The sequence below is a fragment of the Corapipo altera genome, unplaced genomic scaffold (genome assembly GCF_003945725.1).
Source record: "Corapipo altera isolate COAL_440 unplaced genomic scaffold, ASM394572v1 60589, whole genome shotgun sequence".
Classification (NCBI taxonomy): Eukaryota; Metazoa; Chordata; class Aves; order Passeriformes; family Pipridae; genus Corapipo; species Corapipo altera.
In genome coordinates this window covers 1,455-12,707 of record NW_020885529.1, presented here as the reverse complement: position 1 = coordinate 12,707, position 11,253 = coordinate 1,455, and the positions used below count along the sequence as shown (strand labels likewise).

The 11,253-nt window shown below is 54.8% G+C and overlaps 2 protein-coding genes across 3 annotated transcripts; one reads left to right on the top strand and one right to left on the bottom strand.

The window, feature by feature from the left end:
- The first annotated feature begins 91 nt into the window (after window positions 1-91).
- LOC113940584 (coatomer subunit gamma-2-like) lies at window positions 92-3,148 on the top strand. The gene is made up of 4 exons (XM_027631741.1): window positions 92-226; window positions 1,204-1,342; window positions 1,450-1,548; window positions 2,668-3,148. Exons 1-4 carry the CDS (start codon window positions 152-154, stop codon window positions 2,796-2,798), a joined length of 444 nt encoding a protein of 147 aa, XP_027487542.1. The 5' UTR covers window positions 92-151; the 3' UTR covers window positions 2,799-3,148.
- Window positions 3,056-10,958, bottom strand: MEST. Of its 2 annotated transcripts, none has more exons than XM_027631740.1 (11): window positions 10,774-10,958; window positions 9,463-9,542; window positions 9,034-9,111; window positions 8,018-8,124; window positions 6,960-7,018; window positions 6,680-6,720; window positions 6,427-6,497; window positions 5,800-5,901; window positions 4,779-4,855; window positions 4,333-4,396; window positions 3,056-3,879 (listed from the first exon to the last, which is right to left on the bottom strand). In XM_027631740.1, exons 1-11 carry the CDS (start codon window positions 10,925-10,927, stop codon window positions 3,762-3,764), a joined length of 951 nt encoding a protein of 316 aa, XP_027487541.1. In that variant the 5' UTR covers window positions 10,928-10,958; the 3' UTR covers window positions 3,056-3,761. The 2 variants fall into 2 exon arrangements, with proteins under 2 accessions (XP_027487541.1, XP_027487540.1); XM_027631739.1 differs by having other exon boundaries at window positions 8,018-8,154; window positions 10,774-10,956.
- Window positions 10,959-11,253: the final 295 nt, after the last annotated feature.

The window sequence follows — 11,253 nt, the reverse complement described above, 5'->3', positions numbered from 1 at the left end:
GCCCTTTGGCCTTCCCCTTAAAATCACCATATTTCTGATGGATACTCATTCCAGTCTCTGGGGGGTTTTTTTTTGGGAAGGGAGGGCTCTGGCACTGATTATCCCGGATTTCTCTCTCTGCTTCCCAGTGTCCTGCACCTTCAGCTGCACCATGAAGTTCACGGTGCGGGATTGTGACCCCAACACGGGGGTGCCGGAGGAGGATGGCTACGAGGATGAGTATGTGGTGAGTCCAGGCTCTGCTTCCTTTTCCCCTTGCCATTAGTTGGGAATACACGTGGGATGGTTTCCTTTCGGACCTTGGAGTCGCTGGGAGGGAAGGATGTTCCTGCCTGGAACGCCAAAATACCCCCAAACTTGTCGTTTTGGATCCTTCCCCCAAAAATTGACTTCTGCCCAAAGCTTTAGTGCCCTGTGGAGACAGGATTGGTGGGGACAGGCAGGGAAAAAAAGGAAGGAATGATTTCCACTGTTTGTTTTCACAATCAATCTTTCCACCCCAAGCTTTTGCGCTTCTGTTTATCATGGAAATAGAAGTCAGGTGTCAGGAAGTGCTGGGAGAAGAGAAGGCTCCAGGGAGACCTTGGAGCCCCTTGCAGGGCCTAAAGGGGCTCCAGGAGAGCTGGAGAGGGACTGGGGACAAGGCCTGGAGGGACAGGACACAGGGAATGGCTTCCCAGTGCCAGAGGGCAGGGATGGATGGGATATTGGGAAGGAATTGCTGGCTGGGAGGGTGGGGAGGGGCTGGAATGGATTTCCCAGAGAAGCTGTGGCTGCCCCTGGATCCCTGGAAGTGTCCGAGGCCTGGATGGAGCAACCTGGGATATTGGGAGGTGTCCCTGGATGGAACTGGATGATCCTTCAGTTCCCTTCCAACCCAGCCCAGTGTGATTCCATGGATCCTGAGGAAATCTCTCCCAGTGGATGCCCAGTGAAGGCTATAAAGGGCTTTAAGCCATCAAGTGAACCTGATTTTCTGTTCTCTTTTAGTCCCTTCTGTGTGGATATTTTTCATGTTTACAAATGACCAGAATAAACCCAGTTTTTCCCCATTTTTAGGAGCCATTGTCACGTGCTTCTCCCAAAATTAAAGCCAGGCACGGCAGAGCTGTCCTGGCAAAACGCTGCTGGATCTTTCCCTCCCCAGGGCGAGGCTCCTTTCCTGCCACTGACCCGAAAATCTCCCTCCCTTTTTCCCCTCAGCTGGAAGACTTGGAAGTGACCGTGTCCGACCACATCCAGAAGGTTTTAAAGCCCAACTTTGCAGCTGCCTGGGAAGAAGTGGGAGATGACTTTGAGAAGGAAGAGACCTTTGCCCTCAGTTCCATCAAAACCCTCGACGGTGAGACGGTCCCTCATTTATTGGGGGTAAAGCTGCCAGGCTGGGATATATATATATTTTTAGGGAATTACCTGGAGGTAATTTCCTTTTTTCATCCCTGAGTGCAGAAGCTGTCAACAACATCGTCAAGTTCCTGGGAATGCAGCCCTGTGAGAGGTCGGATAAAGTGCCGGAGAACAAGAATTCCCACACGCTCTACTTGGCTGGTGAGTGTTCCCTGCTGCTGGATCCCACGTTTCCACGTCCCCACAGATTTCTGCTAAAGGAAGGGAAATTATTTGGGAGGTTCTGCTCTTGTTTTGGGAGCTTTTGCTCTGTAGAAAAGAGGGGCTTTTTTCCCTGTGAAAGGCTGCAGTGAAGCAGTAAGTTGGATCCTGCTGTCTTGGATGTGCTCAGGCTGAGCCCTCTGTCTCTGGGAATGGAGGAATTCTGCCCGTGGAATCCTCTGGATTGAGAACTTTCAGAGCAGACACCTAAATAAATTCTCTGCCCGGGGTTATCTCAGAAGGGCAGTTCCAGGATCATCTCCTTCCCAAGGTCCTGTCACTAAAGATACATCCTGGACTGCCCTGCAGCACCCACAGCTGCTTCTGGAATCAGGGAATCACTGGGGTTGGAAAAGCCCTCTGAGATCGTGGAGTCCAACCAGCCCCAGCAGTGCCAAGGCCACCACTGACCATGTCCCCAAGTGCCACTTCCACAGGGATTTGAAATCCCTCCAGGGATGGGGACTCCACCCTGTTCCAAGGCCTCACCACCCTTTCCATGGAGAAATTCCTTCTCAGCCCCAACCTGACCCTCCCCTGGCCCAGCCTGAGGCCGTTTCCCCTTGGCCTGTCCCTTGTTCCCTGGGAGCAGAGCCCGACCCCCCCTGGTTCCCCCCTCCTGTCAGGGGGTTGCAGAGCCAGAAGGTCCCCCCTGAGCCCCCTTTTCTCCAGACTGAGCCCCCCCAGCTCCCTCAGGAGTTCTCCAACCCCTTCCCAGCTCCCTTCCCTTCCCTGCACATGCTCCAGCCCCTCCGTGTCCTTCCTGAACCGAGGGACCAGGTCCCAGCACTGGGGCACAATCCCTTCCCTAGCCTTGCTGGCCACACTATTCCTGACACAATCCAGGTGCCAGTGGCCTCCTGCCCTGCTGGGCACACCTGGGCCACTGTCACCAGCCTCCCCAGGGCCTTTCCCAGCTTCCCATCCCCTCTCCCCCCAACCCTGGAGCTCCGCGGGATCGGAGCGACCCATCGGGGCAGTGACTTGCTGTCAGCTGCTGGGTTAGGCCTGGCTCAGAGCCTCTCCTAAGCTGAGCCCTGCCTGTCTTTGCCCCCCCAGGTGTGTACAGGGGCGGCTGTGACGTGCTGGTGAGGGCCAGGCTGGCGCTGGGGGACGGGGTGACCATGCAGGTGACGGTGAGGAGCAAGGACGAGGCGGCCGTCGACGTCATCCTGGCGGCCGTGGGCTGAGGCCGAGCCGGGACCCGCCCTTGGAGAGGCCTGTCTTGTCCTTTTGCATGTGGTTTTTATTCCTCAAAATCTGGGAAAATATTTTCTACGAGGTCCCATTCTCGGTGGCTTGGCCGTTCCCACGTCCCCTTCCCTCCGTGTCCCTCGCACATTCCCACTTAATTTATGGGAAGAGAAAAGGGGGGCGTGTGCAGGTGGGTGAGGAAACGGGAGTCAGGCTTTTTTTTTTTTTTTTTTCTTTTTTTTTTTTTTTTTTGTCCAAAATCAGTTTTTATTACCAGAAAATAAACCCTGGTTGGAGCAGCGGGGTTCCTACGAATCGCTGTTAATAAAATAGAAATTTCTTGTTCTGGTTCTGCCTGGTTTTCAGCGCAGGAAAATTAAAAACCAGCCCATTTTGTTCAACAAAAAAAGCCCCTTATTCCCAAATTAAATTCCCAACATAGGCTGGTAAAAAACCACAGGGAAACCTGCAGGTTGACGGTGTCTTCGTGGTTCTTCCTGGTGGGAAAATCCACGTGCAAAAGAGATGGAACTTCATCTCCTGAGGCAGATTTATGTCAGGTAATTCCCAACACCGGTGCAGCCTGTACTGGGCTGGAATGGGAAACATCCCATAGCAAAAACTGGGAAGGGGAGGGGACACAGGGACCTCTCTGCTCCTGAGCTGGTGTTTCTTTACCAAGCCAGGGTGAGGAAGGAAGGAAGAAACACTGATTTAATGCTGAGTTCATCTCTAAATCCAGGGTTAGGCCGGTCCAGAAGGTGGGAGAGCTGTTGGCATCCCGGAACTCTTTGCTTTTCCCACACCTCCCTGATGTTTTCCCAATGTTCCAAAGGGTTTAACTGCCCGAGTGCAGCCCTGAGTTCAAAGTGTTGGCTCTGGGAGGTAAAGCCAAGGTTTTTTCCTGCCCCCCAAAGCCTGACTGGGAAGCAGAGGGCGAGAACTGGAGCGGCAGCAGCTCAGAAGGAGTTGATGAAGTTGAGGTACGAGTTCAGGAATCCTGTGGGATCCTCCAGCTGGGGATAGTGGCTGATGTGGTCGTCCAGCACGGACACTGTGGACATGGGAAGCAGCTTCCTGTGGGAAGAGTGGAGCAAGGTTAGTTAAGCTTAAGCACAGGGACAGCAGCAGGCTCGGCCCGGTGCCACCGGTGAGGAGGGCAGGACTGGGATTCCACCCAGAACGTGGATTTGGGATCAAAAAAAGCCACAGTTGGCCACTCTTCCGAGTGCTGGATTTCCTCCAGGTTAGTTTGGAGGAGAAAATTCCCTCGGGGATTAAATCTTCTCTCCTGTGGTTTTAAAACGTGTCGCTGGTTTGACTGAAAGTTGTGATTTATTTTTTTTTTGGTGCCTAAAATAGGGAAACAGTTCCCAAACTGCACAAGGCTCCGACTTGGAGTCGCTTGGGTCCAGGTGGGAATTAAGAACAGCCTCTGTGAGGACGGGATTGGAGGGAAAGGCAGCCAAAATATCCCTTGGAATGAGGCCCCAGGGGCACATTCCCACTCAGTGGTGGGTGGGATCTTACCTGTAAAGCTGGAGAAATTCCGGGTGTGGATTCACGGGGTCCAGGGGGCCGTAGATGAGATGCACTGGGAGAGAGAAGAACGAGGAATTGACGCCCAAGGACATCCCTAAATTTAGCCAAGGGCTGAATTCCCCCCTCACGTGGAGCTTGGGAAGCTTCCAGCGGAGCCCTGAGCAATCCAGGGGCTCCAACAGCCTCCGGTGTCATGGTTGGAACTTCCCTGGAGCAGCACCTGGAATGAGCCTCTCAGGGAATGTCGCTCTGCTCAGTGGGACAAACTTCCCTTGCCAAGGCGTGGCTGAGCCTTGAGCTGGAAGTTTGGGATGTTCCCCCTGGACTGGAGCTCCATCACCATGATGACGGGAAGCTCCGGCGAGGAGCGGAAGGGGACAGTTCCCACCGATCCCAAGCAGGAAAAGAAAGGGATTCCAGGGATTCCTACTCACGTGGCACAGAGGTCGACACCAGAGCCCCGACCCAGCGGTCACTGTGCTGCTTCCTCTCGTTGATGTACTGCAAAACACTGAGGAGAAATCCCTGGTTATGGGCATTCCAGGGGCGGCACAGCCTGGGATTTGCTCCCAGGGCCGTGGATGGTGAGGGGGGATCTGCATCTCCCATGGATCTCCCTGGGACAGCACCACCACAGCGTCATCCTGGAGTTCAGTGACTCGATTCTTCCAGGGGGAGGAAGGGAGAGAAGGACACGCTGAACAGGGACGCTGAGCTCACAGCCAAGAGATCCTCCTGAAAGCCCCAAACTGCAGCAAACAGGACCTTCCAAAATGGGCAAACATGAACTGCTCAAACTGGAGCAAACAGGTCTTTCCAAAACTGGAGCAAACAGGACCTTCCCAAACTGGAGTAAACAGTGCTTCCAAAACTCCCAAACTGGAGCAAACAGTGCTTCCAAAACTCCCAAACTGAAGCAAACAGGTCCTTCCCAAACTGGAGTAAACAGTGCTTCCAAAAGTCCCAAACTGGAGCAAACAGGACCTTCCTAAACTCCCAAACTGGAGCAAGCAGGACCTTCCAAAACTCCCAAACTCCTAAACTGGAGATTTGGCACTGGGACTTCTGGGAATGGCCCAGAAGATCAAGGACGTTCAAATCCAGAGGCAAAACTCTCCTGGGACAATCCCAAGGGATCTGTTCACCTGTCATAGATTTATCTCCAGTCCTTGAACCACCTCCCCAAATCCAAGCCCTTGACTTCCAAAGATGAAAAAATTCTCACATTGGATCATTCCAGGCTCAGATCCAATTCCAAACTTTATTTCCCTGCCCTGCATCATCCCAGTGAGAAATCCTGCTCCCACATCACACCCCAGCTCTTTTTTTTTGGGGATGAAGATGTTCCCAGGCTCCAACAGAAGCAGCTGGAGGCTCTGGAGAGCCTGGATGAGCTCTGGGATTCTCGTAGCGGGTGTCCCAACTAATCTCCTGCAGGAATTCCCAGTGACCTACCTGTCCATGACGAGATTCCCGTCGTTATTCCGCACCGCCGTCCACATATCCCAGAATTCCGCCTGCGAGGGTTGTGTGTGGGGCCCAAAAACTGCTCCAAGCCTGGGAAAAAAAGGGAATTTGGAGAGGGCTTTTTTTGGGAAAAATCCCTAAATCTGACTGTGAGCCAAAGGCAGGGCACGGGTGGGGTTTTGTTGCCTCTGGAATGTGGAATTCCAGTTCTTGTGGGAGAGAAGGAAAGCTGGGGAAAAGCCATGTGGTGGTTTATTATTAGCCCAGCCTGGAGAGGGAATGGCCTGGAAGGTCAAGGTTCAAATCCAGAGGAAAATCTCGCCTGGGCTGGTGCCAGGGAATGCCCTCACCTGCCCCAACACCTGCTAGTTCATGGAATCATGGAATGGTTTGGCTTGGAAAAGACCTTAAGGATCATCCAGTTCCACGGGCAGGGACACCTTCCACTATCCCAGGTTGCTCCAACCCGGCCTTGGACACTTCCAGGGATCCAGGGGCAGCCACAGCTTCTCTGGGAAATCCATCCCAGCCCCTCCCCACCCTCCCAGCCAGCAATCCCTTCGAATTCCCGCTTCCCTGCTCGGCTCCCATCCCTCTGGACTGTTCCCAGCTCACCCTCTGGAGAAGAAGAAGAAGTTCATCAGGCGCAGCAGGAGGGGGGACAGCAAACCCCCCTCCTGGAGGAGCTGAGGAGCAAGGAAAACAGGAGATGGGACACATGGATCAATCAGGTCTCTGGGGAGAGCTTTTCCCACAACTCCCCAACCCCAGAGACGCCCACAAGGTCTCCTGGTGGGACACCGGCGCTCCAAGGGGTGTTTATTTGGGATACTGGGAGTCAGGCCGGACAGAGAGGGGAGCAGCTCACCTTCTGGATGAACCTGGGGTGGTATGTTTCCAGAAAAATCCCTGGAAGGAGGCAGGAAAACAGAACTGTAAATCCATAAGTGCTTTGCTCCCCACTTCCCGGTCCCTCCCCGTCCTCGTGGGGCCATGGAATGTGGGACAGGGAGCCAGGATTGGACTCCTAATCACGGCACCTTAATTGCACTTCCCTTGGGATTCAGGCGAGGGAGATGGGAAGGCCACCCTATCCCATGGATCCCAATCCCATGGATCCCTATCCCACTTTTCCAGGCGATCCTCACCTCCGTTGGATAAGCAGAGGCTGTTGATCAGGATGCTCCCGGTTTTATTGTGCTCGTACCTGGGGACACCAGAGGAGAAGGTGGAACACATCCAGACCTCTCCAGGATCCAAGGAATGACCGCCCAGGAGGTCACGTGGACAGGGCCAGGTCATCCCTGGATCCCTGCTGGGGTTTGGATGGATGGGACCCTCGGGAATGACACACCCTGAGAGCTCTCAGCCTTGGGAAGGACGAGGAGAAGGGGGATCCCACTGATTGCTGGGAATCGTCTCCATGGGGACAACAAGGAGTGCCAGGGGTTGGAATCACCTCCATGGGGACAACAAGGGGTGCCAGGGGTTGGAATTGTCTCCATGGGGACTACAAGGAGTGCCAGGGGTTGGAATGATCTCCATGGGGACAACAAGGAATGACAGGGGTTGGAATGGTGTCCATGGGGACAACAAGGAGTGCCAGGGGTTGGAATTGTCTCCATGGGGACTACAAGGAACGACAGGGGTTGGAATCATCTCCATGGGGACAAGGAGTGCCATGGGTTGGAATTGTCTCCATGGGGACAACAAGGAGTGCCAGGGTTGGAATTGTCTCCATGGGGAAAACAAGGAATAACAGGGGTTGGAATGGTGTCCATGGGGACAACAAGGAATGACAGAGGTTGGAATTGGCTCCATGGGGACTACAAGGAGTGCCATGGGTTGGAATCACCTCCATGGGGACAACAAGGAACGACAGGGGTTGGAATGGCCTCCGTGGGGACTACAAGGAATGACAGGTGTTGGAATCATCTCCATGGGGACAACAAGGAGTGCCATGGGTGGAACCACCTCCATGGGTGGTTCCAACCCATGGAATGGGTTGGACAACAAGGAATGATAGGGGTTGAAATGGTGTCCATAGGGACAACAATGGGTGCCAGGGGTTGGAATGGTCTCCGTGGGGACTACAAGGGGTGCCAAGGGTTGGAATGGTCTCCATGGGGTGTCAAGGGTTGGAATGGTCTCCATGGGGTGTCAAGGGTTGGAATGGTGTCCATGGGGTGCCAGGGGTTGGAATGACCTGTGGAGCAGCTCCTGGGCCACCGTGTCCCCGTAGTCGTGGGCCAGGAGGTTGATCCGGTGGCGCTGGAGGCCGAGGTGCCGCGCGAGCCCTTCCACGACATTGGCCTGCTCGAAGATGGAATAGCGGTGGGGCCTCTGGAAGAGCGGGAGAGGGGCCCTGGTGAGAGCCTGAGCCCACAAATCCTGGGAGAAACCCCCAAATGGGATGGAGAGCAGGAGTTTGTGATCCAGGATTGAGCAACGGGATGTTCTGGATCACCGGTGGTGTCCACACTGTCCATGCTCCACAGGGATCAAGGAATGCTTTGGGATCATCAAACCCCAGAAATCCCAGGAAAAAGCTCCAAATAGGATGGAGACTAGGATTTGGTGACCCTGGATTGAGGAATGGGATGTCCTGGATCACCTGTGGTGTCCACATTGTTCATGCTCCAGAGGGATCAAGGAATGCTTTGGGATCACGTCAAACCCCACAAATTCCAGGAGAAAGCCCAAAATGGAGGAATATCAACTGATTCCAACAGTTTGTGACCCTGGATTGAGCAATGGGATGTCCTGGATCACCGGTGGTGTCCGCTCTGTCCATGCTCCAAAGGGATCAAGGAATGCTTTGGGATCACATCAAACCCCACAAATTCCAGTAGAAAGCCCCAAATGGAGAAATATCAACTGATCAAGGAATGCTTTGGGATCACATCAAACCCCACAAATCCGAGGATAAACCCCCAAATGGGATGGAAAGCAGGAGTTTGTGATCCTGGATTGAGCAATGGAATGTCCTGGATCACCGGTGGTGTCCACACTGTCCGTGCTCCAAAGGGATCCAGGAATTCTTTGGGATCATCAAACCCAAGTGAGGGCCCACCACAAACCTCCCCCATCCCTCCCACTGATCCCTGTTATCCTACGTCTTATCTCTTTTCCGGGTGTAAATGGAGGGAAAACTGGGCTCCAAAATGCCTGGATCTGGAGCTGGAAAGCATCCAGGAAAATCCTTCTCCCAGGGATACTCACGGGCTTGTCGCTGAAGCCAAATCCCAGGAAATCCAGAGCAATCACCCGGTGGAAGCGCTGGGTCAGCCCTTCCCAGATCTGGGAAGAGGGAGAAATCCATTAAAAAAGCATCCAGAAAGAGCATCCGGTGATTGCTCCACCCCGGGAGCATCTTCCAGCTCCAGGAAAACAGCAGGAGCTCCGAATTTCCCAATAAACAGCCAGACCATCCCAAAAAACCCCAAACCCTCTCCAGTAAATAGCTGTGGGTCTTTCCCAGCTTTGGGATGGAGCGTGGGAATGTGAGGAGAGCTTGGATCCCGTGCGGGGTTGTTGGGAGAGGAAGAACAGGGCGGGTATCCCGGAGTGGGGCCTCCGGAAGGAATCGGGAATTCTCCTCTGGAGCGGGGCTGACTCATCCCCCCGGGATGTGCCCCCGGCTGCCCTCACCTTGCTCCAGTCGTAGCTGGAAGTCGGGAATCCGTGCAGCAGGATCACGACGTCGGAGCTTCCGACGGCGCCGCCCGAGTCTGCGGAGGGAATCAGCTTTTCCCACAGAATTCCCATGGAATTCCTCCCTTCCAGGATGGGCTTTGGGTCCCGCCCAACGGCACGGAGGCGCCTCTCCCCGCACCCCCCAAAACCAGGGATGGGGTTGATTCCTTCCCACCACAGCTTCCCAGTGGGAAACCCGGAGCGGGGGCGTGGTGGAATCCAGGGATTTATTGATCCCAAATTATTTGGAGCTGCCTCGGTGAGCAACTGCTGCTCTGGGAAAAAAGGGTTCCTGGGATCTCCTCCATGCTGGGATCCATCAGAGGCTCTTGGGATCCTTCCCAACACCCCCGAGGGACAGGAACAGACATTCCCCAAGGTTTGGGGTTGTCCTGCTTTTGGGGTCTGAGGGAGGACGTGGGTCCAGTTTGGGGTCTGAGGGGGACGTGGGTCCCATTTGGGGTCTGAGTTGGGATGTGGGTCCCATTTAGGGTCTGATGGGGAACGTGGATCCCATTTGGGGTCTGACAGGGATGTGGATCCCATTTGGGGTCTGAGGGGAGACATGGTTCTCATTTGGGGTCTGAGGGGGATGTGGGTCCCATTTGGGGACTGAGGGGGGACACAGATCCGATCTGGGGTCTGAGGAGAGATGTGGGTCCCATTTGGGGTCTGAGAGGGAACAAGGATCCCATTCGGGGTCTGATGGGGATGTGGATCCCATTTGGGGTCTGAGGGGGATGTGGGTCCCATTTGGGGTCCGAGGAGAGATGTGGATCCCATTTGGGGTCTGAGGGGGATGTGGATCCCATTTGGGGTCTGAGGAGAGATGTGGATCCCATTTGGGGTCTGAGGGGGAACATGGATCCCATTTGGGGTCTGAGGGGGATGTGGATCCCATTTGGGGTCTGAGGGGGGACGTGGATCCCATTTGGGGTCTGAGGGGGATGTGGATCCCATTTGGGGTCTGAGGGGGATGTGGATCTCATTTGGGGTCTGAGGGAGGACATGGATCCCATTTGGGGTCTGATGGGGATGTGGATCCCATTTGGGGTCTGATGGGGATGTGGATCCCATTTGGGGTCTGATGGGGGATGTGAATCCCATTTGGGGCACTCAGTGCTTTGCTCCAGCCCCACTGTCTCCAGGTAGTGGCTCCTCTTGGATCCATTCCATTTTGGGATGGATTTTCCCTCAGGAACACCCCCAGGGCCCCTATTCCCGCTCTCCAGCGGGATGATCCCGACGATCCCACAATCCCATCACCTCTGTAGAAGATGTTCCAGCCCTTGTAGGTGAAGAAGGTTCCGGAGGCTCTCCAGGAGCGCAGAGGGGGGGAGGGCTGGGGCGGGGGGAGGTGCAGGTACACGGCCAGGAGGGGCACCCCCAGCAGCCCCACCTGCACCCACCACTCCTTCATCCTGCGGGAACAGCCACGTACCAGGAATGCCCCGGGATCCCACCAGGCCTCCCTGGGGCCCCAAAATCCAGCTCGGTGTCCCCAAAACTCCCATGGCCCCATAAGCCATCTCCGTGTCCCTAAAACCCACCTCCATGTCCCCAAAACTCCCATGGGCCCCCAAAATCTCCCCACATTCCCATAATCCATCTCCACATCCCCATAACCCATCTCCACGGCCCCAAAACTCCCACGGCCCCAAAAAAGACCCCACATAGCCATAATCCATCTCCCCATCCCCATAATCCATTTCTGTGTCCCCATAACCCACCTCCATGTCCCCAAAA